Consider the following 20,334-nt stretch of genomic DNA (forward strand, 5'->3'; position numbering starts at 1 on the left):
GAGACTAATAACAGCACAGAATAAAAAGGGGAATGGATGTAGGAAATGGAGAGGTAACACTTTGGACAACAGTGCCTAGCAGTGCCTCTGCATTCTTACAAAGCTCCAGTCTTGATCAAAGTTTTGTATTTCCAGACATTCCTTCTTGCAGGGAGAAAACGAAAAAAGAGCAAAACGTCCAATTACCTCATATCAGTTGACCCAACTGATTTATCCCGGGAAGGGGAAAGTTTCATTGGAAAACTCAGGTGAGAACCATGGATGAAAACTACAGTTAAGAGTGATTGAATTTTCATTTCGGTTGAGTTGGGGTTATGAATAGCTGGTATCAATTCAGACAGAACTCACGTAATTCTGCTTAGTGTAATCTATATTCACCTGGGCTGGCAATTCAGAGAAGGGATTCTGGCTTGATGCTTTTCCAGGATAGGTTACAGGCTCAGCTCACCACGGGCACTTTGTGGAAGCTCGTTACTGAGGTGGCAATAGGAAGATTCAGATTGCAAGAGATGTGTGTCTCTCTATGCTGTACTTTGAGGAGATGACAAAACTTTCCACTGATGTCTCTTTTTTTCTCTGTCTTTCCATAACCTGACATTAGATCAAACCTCATGGGAACTAAATTTACAGTCTATGACCATGGAGTTAGCCCAGTCAAAGCACAAGGTCTAGTGGAAAAAGCTCATATGAGACAGGAGCTTGCAGCTATTTGTTATGTAAGTAGTGCCTCTCTCCTTTTGTCCCTTTCTTTTTTGTCACCTGGTTGCCAAGGAAACAAGGATTACAAAATCATGCTGCCCAGCAGCCTCCCCCACTTAATTTTGGAACCAGCTGACCAATTTCAGCCAGATACAACAAAGGGCATAGACCTCAAAAGTTAAGATCTTAGAAGTTATGGAAATTGATGCCAGGGGAGAGAGAAAGAGACATGAACTAACATCCTGAAGACCTTATTGCTTGGCTTGTTGTTCAGTGTGTGGTCAGTTAGTATCTCTTCTGCACTGCAGCCAGCCACAACATGGACTGCCTCTTGCACAGCTGGTATCTGGTGGACGCTAAGAAGGAACCTATGAAGTAGAATTATTCTTTGCAGAACCAAAGGCATTCAGGTGGATGGTAAGGAGCTGGAGTTATTGCAGTATTAGCTTGATTTTGATAAGAATGTGGTTCCAGGGGTAATTGTGATTCACTAGCTCTGTCCTAGAGATGTTTTCTTCTTCTGGTCTTGTGGATCACCTCAGTATAGGCTTCAGAGTGAGGAGGCACTTGTGGACACTCCAGAATTATGTTTGACTTCCCATGTCACACTGTTTCATATTCCAGTCCTTAAGTTTGAGCAAATCTGCAGTTCTTTACAAAATTATGGCCAGTCAAGTGGAAGGATTTTTACTTTTGTCACAGGTACAGCAGCAGAAATTTAAAGGCACCTGAGCGTACTGGAGCATGATCTTGATTTTTTTTTTTTTTTTTTTGCATCTTAATGACACTTGGAAAAAAATGGATGTGATAATTCCAGTACTAGTCTGTTTACAGAAGCATCACTAGATGTTTTCTTTGTATACAATATTCTTCAGTTCTGTACCTAACTGTACACAGCCAGGTGTTAAAATGAGTACAGCATGTAATATAAAGTTAGCTTTTCAGATTTCTGAAATTTTATCTACCAGAAATTCAGAAAGATTATATATGAATAAAATCAATACTCTCATTTTCATATGTATCCGTAGATTTTCTGAAGTGAAATAATAGATGTTGCAACTCCAAAGACCTTTGTTCTGTGTCAGCGAAATGCCTTAGTATGTTAGGAGAAGCTGTATCACTTCTGTTAATCAATTCCGTACTTCTAAAAGATTCTAGCTGTTTAACTGGTCTTTGAGAATTCTAAGGGTTATCACTGACATTCTTACAGAGCACTTTAAATGGACCGTTGGATTTTGGTTGACGTTATTAAGTGGACGGTTTGAAAATACCAAGACTTTTCCATTGCTTCTTACACTCAATCCACTTGAAGCAGTCTCCTGCAGTGCTCTAGAAAAATCTGCTTGTCTTAAAAGTGAAGCTGGGACAGGTGCTGAATGTTTTGCCTTCTGGGTCTGTTCTTGATTATGTATAAAAGAGCGTGATTTGAGAGAAAATTGTAGGTATGCTCTTAAACACAAATAACAGCACCCTAAAGAAGATTGTCATTCATTTTTCAGGAACATTTTAACCTAGAGGGTCATATATACATAACATAGACTCAGGTCAAAGATATTTGCCTTTTATGATACTTAAGGCTTGTTCACTAGCAAGATTTTGGCATGTTTTTGTCTCAGATGAAAACACTTAGGCCTAGAAATTGCACTTGTCTGACTTCATTATAAATGTTTCATTAGGATAGCAGATGCACTCTAATCTAGGTAATATGTATGTATGCCTTTTAACACAGTTCTCAAAATAGGAAAGGTATTCTCAGAGGTTAAACACAGTTGAAGTAAAATAACTGCTACCACAGCTGTAGCTAGCAAAACTAAAAGAAACTCAATATAAATGTGGTTTCAAGTTCAGTTTTGCTCTTTCCTTCTTTGAGACGGAGTATCTCATGTACTGAAAGTAATTTCTTTTTTTGTCTTTCAGGAAACCAATGTGTTAGGATTTAAGGGTCCCAGAAAAATGTCTGTGATCATTCCAGGAATGAATGTGAATCATAAGCGAATTCCAGTCCATCCAAGAAATGTGAGTTATGGAGTTTGGTCGTGTTTCAGATCAGAGGAAGAGGTTTAACTTTCTCGTAGAGGTCTGGATTTTAGTGACAATCTTTTAGAGTATTTGTTAATACCTAGGGCTTTAGCAAGTCTCATGGAGAGTAACACCTAGAGGTGATGATTAATTTGGTTTTGCCTTTTACCTAGTTTTTAGCCTTCTGAATAGTGTTTGTATCCTTACTTGTCCTTTGGTCAGCCTAAATATTACTTATTTGGCTATTGCAGTGGCTAGTGTATGTTGATGCTGTTACACCTACAACCCCTCTTCATGGGTGGAACCCTATTATGCTGAGAGTTGGATGAACACAGAACAAACTTGCTTCTGCCACGAGCTTAGATTCTCAGCCAGCATATGAATTAAAACAGATAAACAATAAAGAGATAAAGTGGTATTCTGGTGTAGTAGCAAGAGAGTAAATACATTTTTGATCAGAATGTTGTCAGGCTTCTTGTAGGAATCACAGAAAAGGAGAATTCCTTAAGGAGAAAGTGGAGAAAAGGAGGAGGATGGAATGACTAGTAAGGATTTCTCATACATGGGGGATATACTAGCTGAAATTTTACAATACTATATCTGAAGGTATATTAAAGTGTGTGATGAAAGTTATTCAGTTCCCTTAATCTGGGTTTTACGTTTGGTGTGATAGAAGACCAAAAGGCAAAAAGGATAGGTGCTAACTGAAAGACATGTTAGTGTTTTAAGCTAGAAAATGGTATTTGCAGCCATGTTGTAAGTAGATATGACTAGGACAAGAATGTATTTGTTGAGGTCAGGGAAAAAAGTCTTCGAGTGTGAGAATTCAAAGTCAATGAGAGCCCGGAAAAGAGGTTTAATTTTGTGAATGGTCAGGAAAATGTGTCTGGAAGTGGTCATTTATTCATCATTTATTCATCATCTTTCAGTTACTATTGTGATCTTCCCTGTCAGTACAGTAACGATTCCACGGCCCTGCCTTTATTTTTCTCCCTTGTTTCTGCAACTGTTTTGCTAGCACGCAAGCATGCTGACAGTGGACAAGACTAAAACACAAAGTTGTTCTGAAAAGTAGGCAAAGCTTAGGGGTTTGACTCCTTTTTTGTCTTCCTTCTCTGTAGTGCTAAGCAGTATTGCCCCACTTCAAAGGAGGAAAAATTTATCTGAATGCACTTTGGTGCCAATTCTCAATGTTCTGTTTTTGTCTTTAAAAAAGTAAATAAAAATAAAGATATAAAGTACCTAGCCTGAAGTGAACAGTAAGTTTTATTTGTTACCCTCAAAAATCTACTCTCGTGTCTATATACAATACTAAAATAGTTATTAAAGCTGTATCTGTCAGACCTCCACTACAGATTGTTTTCTGATCATTTTTTCCTATTAAATAACTTCTGCTTGGATTCTTTTTCCTTGGAAAGTTATCAATATATTATTTCCATTGGGATTTTATTAGTTGTAGAACTTTTAAAATTAAATCATATATCAAGTGTTTCACTCGCTACTGTTTGCAGCTCCTTGAAATACACTCTGTTTGTCAAATTTAATGTGCTGTTTTACCTCCTTTTTTATATTTTGTTTTTTTATTTCTCTCTTTTCATATTGTGCATCACTTATTAGACCAAATAGGATGATATTTAACCCAGTTAAGGCATACTTACAACCTGCTCCAGCCTTTGTACTTTCTACTAAAACACCCTAGAGCCTGGCCTTGTGCAATTAATTGTAGATTATTTTCTTTGTTTCAAAGTTTAGAATGTTTGAAATGGAAGTTGGATCCAACAGGATCAGAGAAAGCTTATGAGACTTGGAGAGGATTCTTGCCAGCAGGATGGCAGTCATCTGTGGCCTGAGAATCACTCCCTTTCCTGTGGACATAGTCCTTTCTCTCTCACTGATTTTTCTTGTTTGGGTGGAAATATGGTCATAACATAATGAGTGGAAAGGAATGCCTGGGCTGGGAATTCATGAAAGTATTTTCCTTGTACTTGCGAGATATTCTCAGCAAGGCTGAGTTTAAGTGCTGTCATTGGGTTTTGTTAAACCTTTGAGTGACAGAGTGCACACATGAGAGAGGCAGTACTCAAAAGCAGAGCCCTTTCAAATCTGATGATGAATATATTTCTTTCTTTTGAACAGGAACACGAGAGTCTGCTATCAAAATGGCAAAATAAAGATTTAGAGAACCTTATTGAGTTGCACAACAAGGCTCCGGTCTGGAATGATGATACTCAATCCTATGTTTTGAATTTCCATGGGAGAGTCACTCAGGCGTCAGTGAAGAACTTCCAGATTGTCCACGACAATGACCGTAAGAGTTTGGTAGAGAGCGTGTATGGATTATTTGAACAGGGAGAACCCAATTTATTTCATCAAGTTTGGGAGGAATAGGACAGTTCTGCTGGAGAAGGTAGAGATAGCCTGGGTGGAGGAATTCAGCTTAGGATTACTGGGGACTTCTCAGCTGTCAAGAAAATTATATAAGGCCTCCCTTTTTCTGGGGTGGGTGCAGCAACTGCTGTCCATCGCTGCAGCAAAAGAGGGGGCAACGCAAGCTTCCTGAAGGGAAAGAAAAGTATTAATGTTGCACCTGTAGCCCAACAGAAGAGTGGTTTGAGTTTTGGTTCTGGGAAGGAAGGTAATCTCAAGAATAAAACAGTCACTCTAGAGAACAGATGTCAAGGCTGTTCTGGTGAAAAAAGGATGTATACACCAACCACATGTATTTGGGAGTGCCAGACTGGGGGGAGCTGGTATTTTTCTTTTTTTTCTTTGCTTCACAGTGAAATTATCTCTGAACCTTTCTTTTCTTCCCAGCTGACTACATTGTGATGCAGTTTGGTCGTGTAGCTGAAGATGTGTTCACTCTGGACTATAATTATCCGCTCTGTGCTCTTCAGGCCTTTGCTATTGGACTCTCCAGCTTTGACAGTAAATTGGCCTGTGAATGACAGATGGCAGACTTCAAACATGGAACTCTCTCCCATGCCTTCATCTTCTTGTAAGAGTTCCAAGTAGAGTAATGAAAAGCACATTGGGGATGAAGGGGAATCGGAGGACAGACTTCGGCAGGCTTATTAGAAAACAGGCCTCAGAGCATTATGGTAGTTGACATTAGACCATCTTGGGACACTGTCCCAATACTGTCTTTGTGTGCATTGTGGAAGAACAGGTAGTGTGGGTGATGTTTTTGTTAACAGCGTTGATTCTGTTTTCAGAATCCTTGTAACAGATACTGCATGAAAGTGTGAAGGAATTTAGCCTGCTAATTGGAACCCATTGCAGCTAGAATTAGGATAATAACAGTTTGGTGTTCATATACCTTGGGACTTCACAGTGCCCCTGGAGGTACTTCTGCTGATCTCATCAAGAGCTCTTGAATTCCTGACCAGATGAGTTCAGAAAAAAGGAGGACAGCTACTGGCATGTGCTCTCTTTTGCCCTGATAGCATTTTGCTGTCTGTTAAGACAGTCAAACGTGGAAGGATTCAGGTTATGGCTCTGTGCAACCTTAGGTAATGTTCAACAAAATACAGAGTGGGAATGAGACATTGGCTCATATAAAACACTTCTCTTGCTCTGTGGAATGATTCTCTGTTAAGGCTGATAGTCCCATTCCCTTTCATTATGCTAATTGCTCCATATCCCTCAACAGCCTTTTTACCAAATAAAGAACAATCAAATCTCAAATGCTCCCTTTTTAGTTTGTGATATTATATCCATTGCTACTACTATTATTCTTAACAATGTTAAAAATGAGACCAAACAGATGATAGAATCAGACTGAAATTGGCAGAAGGTTGTATTGTAACAATATACAGTACCATTCCTGAAAAGCAGTGTTCTGATCAATTTAATCTATGCTGTAAGATGATCAGAAATAGTTTTAATTTGTCCATTGTTTGCAAGATTTTTTTTTTTAGGAATAAGTTGGTGACTAATTTCAATTTTTAACATGCAAGTATCTCTGGCCATGACATTAAAGTAGATTTGATGTAAATAATTTTAACCTGACTATAAGAAGGTTACAGGTATTTTCAAAGGCATCAGTAAGTTTTTATAAATGTATCATGGGGCTTTGCAATGTGTCCTTCCAGTGTTCCGTTTTGAGTACTGGATCTACAATATGGAGACTGTAGGTCACAGCATGCAATGCTTCTTGATTCATATGGCTTTGATTAGTCAGAGGGAATTGCTGCATGCTGTGACATGTAAGCCTCAGAGTGTACACGTCTGCTGTGTAGCAAAGAACAGTTACTCTCTTGCCTGTTTCATTGTTGTTATGCATATTCATGACAATCCTGGAAAACTATTGAGCCTTTATTGAGACGAGAATCTGATGTTCTCCAGCTTTGAATATGGTCATTGTCAGCAGACTAGCTCTATTTCAGGCTCCAAATCACCAGATTTATTGCTTTTGATCTCTGGAGTCTTTGCAGTAGGTAGGTATCACTTGCTTTTTCAAAATATTGAAACTTTGTGAAGACAGAAGACGTGTCCTGATATTGCCAGGAAAAAAAAGTATGGTAAACTCTGCATTTAACTGTAAATTATGCATTGCTACTGAGAACTCCAGCTTGCATATCTCTCGGGTTCCCATTCTGCATTAGCTGGTGAGGCATTGTCTTGGGAGGATCTCATCAGTAGAGTAGTGGGCAAAGAGAGATTGAGTCGTGGATTTCTTTTGTGCCTTCATGTACTTCCTGCTCATCAGGCTGGGGACAAGACCTGGTATTTTTTTTCTGTGCTTTCCTGAATTCTTGGCTGATGGCTCTGCACTCCCACTACGCATCCAGAAGAACTGTTTGTTACCTGATTATTTTTCTGACTAAGACTGTGTAATAGAAACTGCCTTATGTTAGTTTGGGGTGGTGTGAAGGTAGAATGCTAATTTCCAATTTAAGATGATCTCTGTGCTCAAAGGCCACGGTAGCAGGTAGCATCCTTTTATTCAGCCTTTGAGTTAGGATCATCAGCAGTGGCTCTTCAAGCTATTTGTTGACATCAAATGATCCTAGCAGGGTCAGGGCCTCTGAGTCTCAGTTAAATTATGCAGGCAGATTAACTGATTCAGTGCTCTTTTATCAGATACTGTTTTACATTAATTGTATTTATAACTTTTATATCTCAGTGAAAATAAACTAATTTATATATTGAAAAAAAATCTTTCATTCTAAATGAACCTTTTTTGGTAGGAGGTTTCTGTCACTTCTGGATGTTCTTTGTTCCTCCTGTACTAGATAGCACCTCAGTTTCTTCCTGTTGTGTTCTATCTCTTTTCTTTACCCTCCTTTTCTTTTTGTAATTCTCAGTTCTCTTCCTTTGTGGTGGTTTTATTTTTTCATGTGTTTAGAAGTCTGGGGATAATGTAAGGTTATTCTCTTTTTTTTTTTTTTTTTTTCCCTTACCCTCCCTCTGAACTCATCCTACTGTTGAAGTAAAATACCATGTATTTCTGAATCATGAAGTGAAATAATACAAAGCACCAAGTGGAAGCAGCTACTTTTTCCTTTTTCCACAGGGAGATGTATGAACCTCAGTAAGAGGAGATAAGGTCGTTTTGATACTTGGAAACAGACACAGCTCTCAATACGTAGGCCCTATTCTTCATGCAACTCTCTTTTCCCACTGTTTCCATCTGAGACGAATTAGGTTTAGCTGGAAAGAAAACTGAGCAGGAAACACTACCAGACATTTGTTCTTACTATTAGTTGCATACATGCAAATTTAACATTCTTGAAATCCCAAAGAGATCTTAAAACAAAGAAGGAAGTATATTAAACTGTTAAATATAAACCCTAAAGGCAGGCCTGGCAGACTAAAACAGCTCCTAGGCTGCTATAAGCTCCTTGGCTCACAAACATAAAAGACAGTGAATAATTTCTTGTTCTTTTAGGGGTCAGTCCCACTTTTGTTGAAGTTTTGCTGCTGAATTTGGTAGCAGTAGGACAAGGGGTTATGATACTGTTGGCATAATTATAATACATTATACTTCACTTAGCGTGCTTCTCTACTTTAGCATTAACAGCTCTGTAAATCCCTCAGCTGACATTGAATTAAATTTCCTGTTCCTGGTACAGGAGACAAGCAAAGCCGTCCCTGTGATTTATAGGTCAAGAGCTCTGAGTTTGCATGAAGTCTTGTGAAACCAAACTATCAACAGATTCCTTCTTTGACTGTCAAGATTCTCATCTTCTTTGCCCCGTTATTAAACTGTTGTACATAACTGCAGTTTGGAACTACTACAGCTGAAACCCAGTACTCAAAAAGATGTAGGGTATCCTAAAGCCAAGAGATTTGGAGATATGGTTATGAAGACAAGTAGAAAAGCAACACTGGTGCAAGGGCATCCTTACCAACAGGAAAAACAACCTGCAGCTGTGATGTGGAATTGAAAGCCCTGCCATGGAAAGAAGGCATAGACCCTGTGCCCACTGTTACTCTTTTAGAGTTTTTGTCTTCTCATTCTGTCCCTTAACATGTTCTATAAGGAATTATTCTTTCCCCACTGAAAGGGGTCATTTCTTTGATCTCAAAATGGGAGAAAAATCCAGAAACCGACTAACTTCACGAAAATGCATTAAGGTAAGGGCCATTTATAAGTGTAATCTGCTCTGGTGATTTAACATTTAATTTAAGGAACAGATAAATGGATGGATGTATTCTAGAGGATGGAATTTGTGATCATTTACTTTGATGACATTAAAATTTCCAAACAAGGTGAACTGTTGCACTGTCTGAAACAAAACTTAAAATTATGAAAAATATAAAGGATTGATTTCTTTTTTAATGCTTAATTGAATTAAGCCCTTTTATATATTAAAGGGAAATTAATAGTATTGTACTGTGAAAAATTACTTTGTTTGAAAGGCTGCATATCAAAATAATGCAGACAGAGTACAGATAGGTCGGTAATTAAGCCTTATCAGCTTGACCACCACCCTCTGCTTTGTGTTCTAAGCAAGTAGTTCGCTTCTACATTATCACCAGTAAAGAACAAACCCCCTCACCACTAAAAAGCCTCTGTTCTCTTCAGTGGGTTTCCATCTGCAACTGACTGGAGTCCTGCAAGCAATCTCTGTGATGATTCACAGGAAAGAATAGGTTTCAATTCTTTTTTAGCGATGTTGATTCCACAGGGAAATGGGAGCAAAGTGATAGGTTAGTCACATAGTAATGAGACCTGGCTTAGAGCTCACAATGAACAGATGTGATGAGAAGTATGCTACCTTTAATATATTTTTGGTTTTCATTAAATCACGTTCTTACATATGGCTTAGTAGAAATAGGGGCTAAATGAGATCATTACAGAGCTTTGTATAACAAACAAAACAGCAAAGCAATTTCGCTGAATTTTGTAACTTATTTGCACTGTTTATGTTCTCGATTCCTACGGTTGTATCAGAAACCTTTTTTATTTCTCCTTTTCATAAAATAAAATTATTGCTCAGTTGCCTTACAAACTAATCGCAAGTGTATAGGAAAGGATTACCAATATCAATTATCTCCAGCACTGACAAACTGCTTAAAAAAACCCCGTGGTGTTGGCCTTTCCATTCCCAAGACTAAGTTTATGAAGCTGATGGGTTTTGCCATCTGGATTCTGAGGCCTTAGGACAATTTTGAGTCCTCTTTTCAGTCTTTGCAACTCGAAAGAGTTAGTTACGAACTTCTAAAGCTTCGGGTTCTTAGTCCTGATGTTTCTTAGTCCATTTTTTGCAACAGATTGAAGTTTAAACAAAGCCAGCTGTGCCACGGCCACCCCCAGTGGCTCTGCGCATACCCGGCGCCTGGGACAAAGCCCCCGCTGGAGACGAGAAGTGTTTAGCTAAGGCGGCTGCCCTGCCCCGAGCTGCCGATGGGTTGGAGTTACATTGAAACTCGCGGGTTTGCTGTCGTTGCTGGTTTGCGGACGGGTTCCGGCTCGTCGCCGCGGGCGCTTCGCGGGGAACGGAGAGGAGGGGATAGAGACCGAGAAAGGGCAGCGAGGCCGCCCCGTCCCGTTCCGTCGGCCGCTCGCTCGCCGTGTTTTGTAGCGTCTCGGCCACGCCGGGCGAGGGTCCCATCGCGTCCCTGAGGGGCTTCGAAGCGGCGGGAAAGGGGCAGGGGCGCTCCCGGGAGCGCAGCCCGGAGTTCCCTCCCCGGCGTTTTGTTCCCGGCTCCGCCTCGGCGCTTCCCTCGCCACCCCTCCGGCGGTCCCTCCCCGGCCGCGTTCGTCTCATACCAACTCTCATTCCTCGCATTCCTCACTTCCTCCTTTCAAACTCCAGGGGAAATAAAAACCCTCCCTTTTCCTCCCCGAACTCCTGCCCGGCCGCCGCCCGCAGGTGAGTGCGCCCCGGCCGCCTTTGTTCGCGCCGGGACCCGCGGGGCGCGGCGGAGCCTCCGGGACCCCCGGGCTCCGCCGCAACTTTTCCCCTTCGGCGCGGCCAGGCGGAGCCGCGCGGTCCCTCGGGGCGGGAGCGGGCTTGGTGCGGGACTCGGAGTCCGGGAGCGGGGCTCGGACCCGGTGGCCGCTGCGGGGTCGGAGCTGCCTTGCTGGGGTCGCGGGTCCCGCGGGAGGCGGGCTGGGAGGGAGGCAGCGCTCGGAGCCGGTCTGTGCGACCTGGGGGAGGAAACGAGCGTACAAAGGAAGAGACGGAAAAGTCCTCCATGGAGGCTGTGGTGGCTGCTCCCGTCGGGAAGGGGCGGCCGGCGCCGGGATTCGGAGACGCGGTCGCTTTTAGCATCGGTCGAAAGCCGCTGGCGCTTCCCGAGGGTAAACACGGGCTCCGGCGCCGCTCGTTCTTGGGGAGAGTGGGGAGGAGGATTGGGGCTTTCTGAAATGGATCTTGATGTAAGTCATGGAGGGTGTTTTAGGGAAAAACAAAACAAAGCAGCCGTGAGCAACCCGCTCCGTGGGAAGGCGCGGGGGGTGCGAGGAGGTTCCAGAAAGACGCGGGGATCTTTTGCGTCGCTACTTGTGCAGCTCTTTCCCCGTATCGGCTAACCTGAAGCTGAGGGTTGCATTTTGGTGGCGTCTCTGGAAAGTATTGAAATTAAAAATTCCTAAACACCAAAAACCAAACAAAAAGCTGCCCCAAGTAAACATTTCTCTTAGGTAGACGTTCTCGTTCGCGGCTCTTTTCGTGGGGTACTAGCGATGGGGCTTCTTTTCGTAGAAGGTAGGAGTGTAACTCAACGTATTTCAAGGACTTCTGTAGTAAAAAGTAAAACGAAAAAACCCAAATCCACAACTAATCTACCGGTTTTGGTTTTGTTTATCCTGTAATTACACTCATGTTACTTTCTAACCTTAAGAGTCGAGTTCAGCGAATCCTAAATAAACAACAAAATAAACAAATAAACAACTCAATATACTTTTCAGATGCAGGGAACTAGGTAGGAGGGAAGGTGATTTGGGCTTTGGGCTTGGGTTTTTTTTTCTTGTTTCCTATTACTCAGAAATCGGCTTCCCTAGATTTAGTTGATCTGTCTGCGTGCAGAGTTTGTGCAGCATTCGTTCACCTGTCTGTCCCTCTGCCTGTGTAGGTGTAAGGGAGTTTATTGTTGTTCTCCTGCAGAAGGAAGTGGGTAGTAGGACAGGGCAGAGGATAACAGGGAGGAGCGAGAGGAGCAGAGCAAGGCGGGAAGCAGACTGGGTATGTTACCAGTGCCAGCACTGGGCTGCTGCTGCTGCACCATCGTGTGTGCAGTTAAAGCCTTTTGGTCTCTGATGACAGAGAAGAGCCTGGATCGTGCTGTAATGAATATAGAAGGGCTTCTTTATTAGGGCTGTGGGATGCTGAGGGACTCTATGATTTTCTTTGGGACTTGGGTTGGCAGAGTGAAGGGCAGCCAGCCAGCCAGTGAGTGCAGTCACCTTACAGTTTTCCTAAATAATCGTCTGGATGGCTCCCTCGAACTTGAGCATGTGACAACGTTTGTCATCTCTAAACTGGACTATCGGCTCACTGTATCCTCTCGGAGGTGATCTTGGGTGCAATTAGTGTGCATGAGAATGGTTGTTAGGAATTTCTCCACTGTCTTGGTTTCTGCTACATCATGTGGGTCTTAGTAATTTACTGATGTCTTTGAAGTGTTTTACGCTACTAGAGTGAGAAGTGATTTAATGTTGGTGTATTACAGAACTTCTATGGGAAAATGCTATGAAAATAGCACTGCCAAGATCTGAAGAGAAAAAGCACTCCGTGGCACCAAACCTTGCTTGTGGTTTAAAATAAAATCACAAGTTGCTGTTGGTTTTCTTACTCGGGTATTTGTTTCACAGAACTCAAATACAGTAAGCAAAGTTTTGGGAAGGCTGCTGAAAAGTACAGTTTCCAATAGAAGCTGCTTGCGTGTCTGAGTGACGTCATACTAGTTTGCAGCTTTCCTTCCTTAGTATTATGTGCCTTTTTCTGATTGTATCTTTCAGCTCTTGGTTCCATCCCAACATAACTCAAGGACTTCTAGGCTGGCCCTGCTGTAGACTGAACCTGTCTGCACAGCCTCAAACTGTCCTTTTCTGTGCTTGTCCACACCTCTTTGCTTTGTCACTGGCATAGGTATTGGCACTGCTATTTACTGATCCAGGCCAGGGGACTAATCCAGTTTAAAAGTAACACTGTCTTTTAGCAAGTTTTCAGCCACATCTGTTTTCCAGTCCAGTTAATCATACTGTCACGTAAATGCTCGTGTGTCTGGAGAACAGGGTGCAATGACTAGAGGGTGGGCAGTGGGGGAAGAATGGGGATATTTTTTTAGCAGCATTGCCATCTTTTCCGAGCTTAAGAAGTTCCTTAGACCATGTCTAAGATTGCTCCTATGATAGTGAAATGATTTTCTGTCTTATCTGGGCATGACTGTATCTTAAGAGATCAAAAATTCAGTGTTACCTTTTTTTAAAATACCTTCCCTATAACTCAGATTTGTCCTTTGTTCGTTTGTGGTGGGGTTTGTTCTCTCTGTAAATGCTATGCAGTGGATCTGCCAGTAATTTTCTTGGGCAATTTTTCCATTGCCCAATGTACTTAAACATCAGAAAAGTTTTCTTACTCCATTGCAACAGACTTTACCTTGATGTGCTTTTTCTGTTAAATGATTGCTTCTTCTCTCTCTCTCTCTGCATTTGCACCTTCTAAGTTCTTACAAGCTATTAATGAGACTGAACTTTTAGTATTTTTCAACAACTATTATTCTAGGCCTAATAACTGTTTTTTTAAATACTCTGCTCTTCACTTTGTTCAGTTTAACTGAGTTCCTTTTTCAGAATGAGATCTAATATTCCATGTGTTGGGGATGATTAATCTCTCAGTTGCTTGAAGTGATATCTGAGCACAGGCAGTCAAAAGTTACACTGGTCGTTTTATTGAAGCATTTGCTTTGCAGACAACTCTCTGGTTTGTTCAGCATTCTCACTCTTGCATATCTTTAGCTCCTGCTTCTGGCAGGACTTTTTCCTTGATTTACCACTCTTTTTTAGGTTGTGAGATAGTCATATTTGTCCCCCTTGCTTCTCTTGTTTCTTTTTGATCTGTCTGAATCCCTTTGAGTTGTTTCTGTCCACTGGTGTTTGTAAACTTCATTATCACCTGCAAGTTTCATTAACATTTTTGATAAGAGTAGTATCCTCCAAAGCCAGTTGGAAGAAATTTTTCAGCAGTGATTTCCTTGGAGAGTAGCAAATGCTATTCTATAGCTAAATGCATTGCATCATGCACTGTGTTCTTTTTCATTCTGTAACTTTATGGCAATTCTTTCCTCCTTTGAAGAACAATCAAGTTTATCAAGATTTACAGTAGTATATGCTCCCCCCTCTTTCTCCAGCTTCTGCTTTATGCCCACCACGAGGTTAAATAAGTGCCCAACATGTTCCTTTATAGTGCCTTGTAAAAAGTCAGGGATTTGCATGCACGGAGCTCATTACAAGAGCTGAGACTAGATGATTAGAAAGAGTTCTCTGGGATTTGGAGGTGGTGGTTTTGATTCTTAAGGATTTGGGGTTTTTTTTTGTGGGGTGAATTTTTGTTGTTTTCCCTGTCTCTCAGGTCTTCCTTTTTCTGGAGATGATGCAGTCACTCCTCTTTGTTTTTAACACCATATGAATTAGACGTTTTCCTGCTAGGGAGGGGCAGGTTTTCCAGTTCCCGGTGCTACTGGCTGAGTCACTGACTCTGTTTTTCTGTTCTGTTGTAGGTTTTTAATTACCTTGTTCTTACCTTCATTAGAATATTATTGCCACAGGGTAGATGTTTTGCTTTGCTTACTTTTGAGAAAGGAATGCCAAGTGGCTTTCAGAGCCTGGGTACAAGATTTTGGAGGATCTGCTTTACTATTGCCAAAGAGAAAATTAGCATAGTTCACTAAGTGCCTCCATTCAAACAGCATGGTAACCATTAATGACAGATGTCCAGCCAAAGTCTAATCTCTTGTAAGCAGGGCTGCTTTAACTGAAGGAGGAGAAGTCAAGAGAACACCAAGCTTGTGTATAATGAAATGAGAAGGGCAGATTTGCTGATGTGTTTTACCTGATCATACTTCTCTATAACAGGTCCTTGAAATAAAGCTCATTAATACTAGACTAGCAGGATTTAGAGATGTTTTCTTGGTCTGAAAATCTTGTCAGCTTAAGGAAAAAGAGAGAGGTGTAAAAGAGGTTTGCAGAAAAAAAATTCTTTAAGTACATTCAGTGGTCTTTGATTTATCTTTCTTAAAAAAAAAAATTAAAATCCTATTTATTTCCCCACCCGTTTGTTTGTGACGTATTTATGCAAACAAAAGAAAGTAACTGTGCAGGAGAAACAATTGAACTCACTGTTTCTATCCACCCAGCAGCTAACTGAAAAATGGAGAAGCAACATCTTTTTCCACTGTTTTTGGTCACAGGTTTTATTTCTAAGAACATGTTTTTAAAAAATGGAGTCAAGTCTGTGGTTGGCTGTGTCCTTTTAAGAATCTAGTTTTGCTTGGCTAGCTGCCCTTGTTCTCTGCTAGATTAATCCAGCAGAAGGTATATAACCTGTTGACCTTCCTGGCAAGAAGGGTCTGGAAGGATAAATCAGAAGGTCCATGCTTTCTTGTAATATCTGAGTGCAAGTTTACCTTGCAAGTTGGAGTTGTATGTACAAGTTCTTATGATTTTCACTTGCTTTCTGTAAAATCTCTATATTTTCGACAGAAAGTGGTTGTATGTTTCTGCCATAGCTGCAGCAAGAGTTCTGAGCTCAAAATTACAAAATGTGGTGGACTTTCCTCAGTGTCAGCCCTCTAGAAGTGATTATCTTAACTGTAAGCAGAGAGTGTACACCTGCTCTATGTTCCAGATGGAATGTGTACTCCTAAACCGAGCTGAGGTAGTTTCTGAATATCTCAAGAGAGTGTAGCTTGGTTGGTAGCCATGAGTAGGGTTCATTCTTATGATGCAGATGTTTCATGGTTGTTCTTTTCTTTACTTTGGTTTATCAAAAGTATCAAACATACTTAAGCTTCCATCTACTACTATTAAAATCAAGGCACGTGCTTAACTGGTTGACTGAATTGAGGTCCCATTCTGCCTGTTTGTAATTTGCTTTTATCTTGATGCTTTAGTAAAGGGTTTAGCTCTGGCCAAACAGGTTGTGTCTGCAACACAGGGCACCTGCAAGCACTGCAGTTGCAGAAATCTGACTGGGTTAAGTGGTCAGTGCTGTCCTAAGTCACTTAGCCCAGGTTTTTGCTTCTTTTCTTGGAGACTAGCTATAGTTTCAGAGCTAAATTTTCACGGCTTTGGATGAGATTTGCAAACATCTGTCTCCTGTCTGAGTTCATGTGAAATCCTGCCGTTAGCTTCATGGGAAGCTAAGTACGTCACAGTTGTGAGGTTTTTTTGGGTCATCTACCCTTGAGTCCTAGACAAGAGGTTGAGCTATGTTGTGAATATGAGGCAGGATTAGGAAATAAGAATTTGATGTGGCAATTATAAAATGGACTTTAAGTCTCTCAGTTTTGTGTTACTTGTCAGGAGAGACTCAGATACCCAATTTCCCATTTGAAGTTACACCACTTTACGATTGGGGAACACTTTTAAAGTTAACCTTTTCTTGTCTTGAATTTCTTGTCTGGATTTTGTCCCCGGTCTGATTTTTGTCAGTGGATGGTTCAGTTCAGTCTTTGTGCTGTAGTTTTTTTCATAGGTAAAATGGGGTCTTTTGAGTCTGATGGTGAGATTTTCAGGAAAACTGACTTTCAGTGGGTTCAGGAGCAAGGCTTTTTTAGTTTTCTATTAAAGGTTCCCTATACTTTAATAATTAAGTAAATAATGCACTTTGGGAAAATGCTTAGCATGATTTAATTCTGTCTCTAGCTTGGTTTGGTAAGACCCAAGTCGTTTTAATCAGTCAGTGTCTGCACTTGTCTATACTTGAAGGAACAGTTATGATGTAAATGCATTAGCTAACACTACAGGTGATTCTGCAGTAGAAAAGGAACATAATTTTTGGACTTCCTCCTGGTTCATTTCTTTCTAACCATCTCCGTGCTTGCTGGGAAGAATGACTTCTGGTGACTGCTGCTGCTATTTCAGAAGCTGTGAAACACGCGCCACATGTCTTGGAAAGTGGGGGAGAACGTGAGCTCTGGGAACAGTTCTTGTATGGGAGATAATGGTGACTCCCCAGGAACTGCACTGTTCCTTTGAGGGCTGGGGCCAGCCCAGTGTGTGGCTCAATCCCAGGGCAATTTAGCAGTGTCAATCTCTGCTGGCCTTTCTTGGCTTATTTATCTCTTGCAGTGCAGATGTAAATCATGAAGCAGTCGATTTGTCAGTTCAAGGCTCATGGCCTTGTGATGTAGCCCACACACGGGAGCTGCGCATGAGTTGTCTGTGGCTCAGGATCCCAAGTTGGCCACCAGTGAACTAGTGGGAGCAGGAACAGCATTTAGATTTTGTTGTTGTTGAGTTGTGTATTTTTTTCTCTCCCCTGCTTGGGGCAGCAAGGCTGTGTTCTGTTTCCTCTATCAAAAATGTAACTGATTGGATGGTGTGCAAGGCCACACACAGCCTTATCTCATCGTGTCCTGTTTCACTGCTTTATCCAGGGCTACACTGATAGACGTAGTCCTCCTTGTTTTGATTTGTATCACTCTGCTGGACACTACATCCTCTCTCTGTTTCAACCAGAGCTCAGCTACTGAAGTGATTTAAGAGTGGTGTTTTACTTTGTTGAGGAAGTCGGGTGCCTTTTGAACAGCAGCTGCTGCAGGCAATTCCAGCGTAGCAAGCAAAGGAAGCTTGATGTTGTACTAGGCGGTGTGATAAGCATTTTGCTGGAGGCCAGGCTTATGTTGGATGTGATCTGAGGCTAGTAGTGCTTGTTCCTTTGCAAACCAGCCTTATTCAATGCTGAGACAGAGACAAAAATATCCCAATGCAGCCTGTTGATCTAATGATTGTGTTACCTTGCCCAGACACAGAGGGAAATCTCAGTTCTCTTTTCTTCCTTGCCTGGCACTGCTGCCTATTAAGAGCTTTTGCTTCACCTACAGCAATAAACACCTTAACTGGTTTTATTCACAGGATTAGGCAGCGTTACTCTGGTGTCCTGGGTGAATAAGGATATTCACAAGGAACTCGGGGATTGCAGGAGGCCCAGGGCAAAAGGTGAGATTGTAGCCAATTGCAGGAGGCCCAGGGCAAAAGGTGAGATTGTAGCCAATCTCTCCACCTGGCTAGATTGTTAGCGAGTGCTATAATCAATGGTGTGCAGCTCCTGAGGAACCTGGGAGCAGCTGTTTGCTGGCTGATGCTGCAAAAGTGCTATTACCGTCCAAGATATAGTTCAGTGCTAGCTGATCTTGCTACAGTTGCATCTTAGTTTAACTCTGTACAGACCTTGTAAATATGTTAATGATTTCTGTCCTTTTTTGTCTACAAGCTGTAATAGACCTTAGTTATTGCCGAATAGCTGCTTTCTCATCTTTCCCCTTTCCACTGTGTTTTTTTGGTGCAGTCTTTGAGTTGCACCCCCGTGGAGCTACTCATCTGCTGATGGCACTCATTCTTCTCTTTCAGAGGAACTAAGCAATTATTGTAGCGTCCTGTAGAATTTCCAAGCTTCCTTCTTCTAGTAAGTTTGAATGCTGTCTTCCATCGTACCTTATACAATATATTTCCTAGCATTCCAAACTGTTGGCTTTCCTAAACCCAAATTTCCTTGTGTGACTGCATTGTGTAAGCTAATTTCTTAGTATGTCCTAAATGGAAATAACTGACTGGTTGTTGCCGTTTCCAGATTTTCTTATTGTGATAGACTACTCTGAAGTTACAGTTTGAGCAGCAGGACATCTTTTCTGGCTGAACTCACTCTTTTTGAAATTCTCTGTTTGACTTCTGATCAGATATGAAAACGTTGTGGTTCAGATCCTCTATAGTAGCAGGATTTGGCTCAGGCTACCAAGGTAGTGAATACCGGAATTGTTTATTTTTGTTTGCATTACAATGACATCAAGGAATACCTGTAATGAGAAGGAGTCCCTGCCCCCACAGTTTGTAGTTCCATTAAATGAGACCGAAGATGAAGGGACTTGCTCAGAGTGCGGCCAGCTCAGAAGCAGGAGTGGGATCACTCTGTCGGACTCCACACGGCTATGCTGGCAAGTGTTCCTGCCTGGGAGGGGTGAGTGAACAGGAAAGCCTCTGGTTAGTGTGTCGTGCTTGATACCAACTCCAGCAGGAAAAAGGGATGGCTATGGAGTGGGAGGAGACTTTTGGACAGAGCAGCTCTAAGAAAACCAAATGACTAGAGACATCTGGCTGCAATTTTTCAGATCCTCTGAAAAGTATGATTTTGTGTTGAGCAGCTGCCACGAACACTTAAGAGGGAGCTGTTACCAACCGTAATGTCTGGGGTTGATATTAGAAAGCAGATGTGTCAGACTATAGAGTCTGTTAAAGACGTACTCCCTGTCAATGAGAACTTGCTGAAGGGCTCTTGGCAGCTGTCTAGCCCTGCAGGATCTCTGAATCTCTGTGAGATACTGTGTGCAAAAGGAAAGAGAGTTAGTGTTGAAATTACCAGCATCAGAAGGATTAAATCAAAGCTGCTGGAGCTGAAAGACTTCTGTGCTTTCTCCGTGCTTTTGCTTTCCTCTGACCAAGAAGCATGCCTTTGTGAGTGGCTCATGAGATGGGCTGTGGTAGAAAGAACAATGGGGACCAAGAGTAAATAAGAAATGGTATTTGGTCAGAAGGAAACAGTGGAAAGTAGAGCTACTGTGGTGAGGATGTGGAGGTGCTGTGAGGGGCTTGTGTCTTTGATCCTGGGATCCATGATTGGACCCCACAAAGAAAAGTAGTTATTCATCTCTCAGTATAATAAGCATGGGGTCAGAATAAGAACTATAAAGCACAATATAAGAAATATAATAGCCAAGAAGCAGAAGATCTGTTTAAACAAAGGGAATCTGAAGAGAACAAACACCAAGCCTGGGACATCTGAAGAACTTCCTGTTATGAGAATGGGACAACATCCTCTGACTCCTGTTATCCTAAGAACTGCGAAGAGGGAATTCAGAGAGGGGATGAACTGTCTGAGCATGCCTGGGAACTGGGGTCTCTGTTTAGTGATTTCAGAATAAAATTCCCTCCACAACTGAAGCAAG

At 41.6% G+C, this 20,334-nt stretch overlaps 2 protein-coding genes across 10 annotated transcripts in view; both read left to right on the forward strand.

Annotated features, from left to right (window-relative positions):
• The window catches only part of TULP3 (TUB like protein 3), a 28,817-nt gene extending 20,939 nt beyond the window's left edge, over window positions 1-7,878 (forward strand). For all 6 annotated transcript variants that reach the window (XM_054066719.1, XM_054066710.1, XM_054066739.1 and 3 more), the window contains 5 exons: window positions 136-248; window positions 602-716; window positions 2,617-2,715; window positions 4,855-5,026; window positions 5,533-7,878. In XM_054066719.1, coding sequence (XP_053922694.1) covers window positions 136-248; window positions 602-716; window positions 2,617-2,715; window positions 4,855-5,026; window positions 5,533-5,666 — 633 coding nt within the window. In that variant the 3' untranslated portion in view covers window positions 5,667-7,878. The remainder of the gene's footprint in view (window positions 1-135; window positions 249-601; window positions 717-2,616; window positions 2,716-4,854; window positions 5,027-5,532) is intronic.
• A 3,172-nt stretch (window positions 7,879-11,050) lies between these two features.
• The window catches only part of TEAD4 (TEA domain transcription factor 4), a 69,499-nt gene continuing 60,215 nt past the window's right edge, over window positions 11,051-20,334 (forward strand). For all 4 annotated transcript variants that reach the window (XM_054066780.1, XM_054066789.1, XM_054066764.1 and 1 more), the window contains exon 1: window positions 11,051-11,473. In XM_054066780.1, the coding sequence (XP_053922755.1) occupies window positions 11,368-11,473 (106 nt within the window). In that variant the 5' untranslated portion in view covers window positions 11,051-11,367. The remainder of the gene's footprint in view (window positions 11,474-20,334) is intronic.

Source organism: Cuculus canorus, chromosome 1 (genome assembly GCF_017976375.1).
Source record: "Cuculus canorus isolate bCucCan1 chromosome 1, bCucCan1.pri, whole genome shotgun sequence".
Classification (NCBI taxonomy): Eukaryota; Metazoa; Chordata; class Aves; order Cuculiformes; family Cuculidae; genus Cuculus; species Cuculus canorus.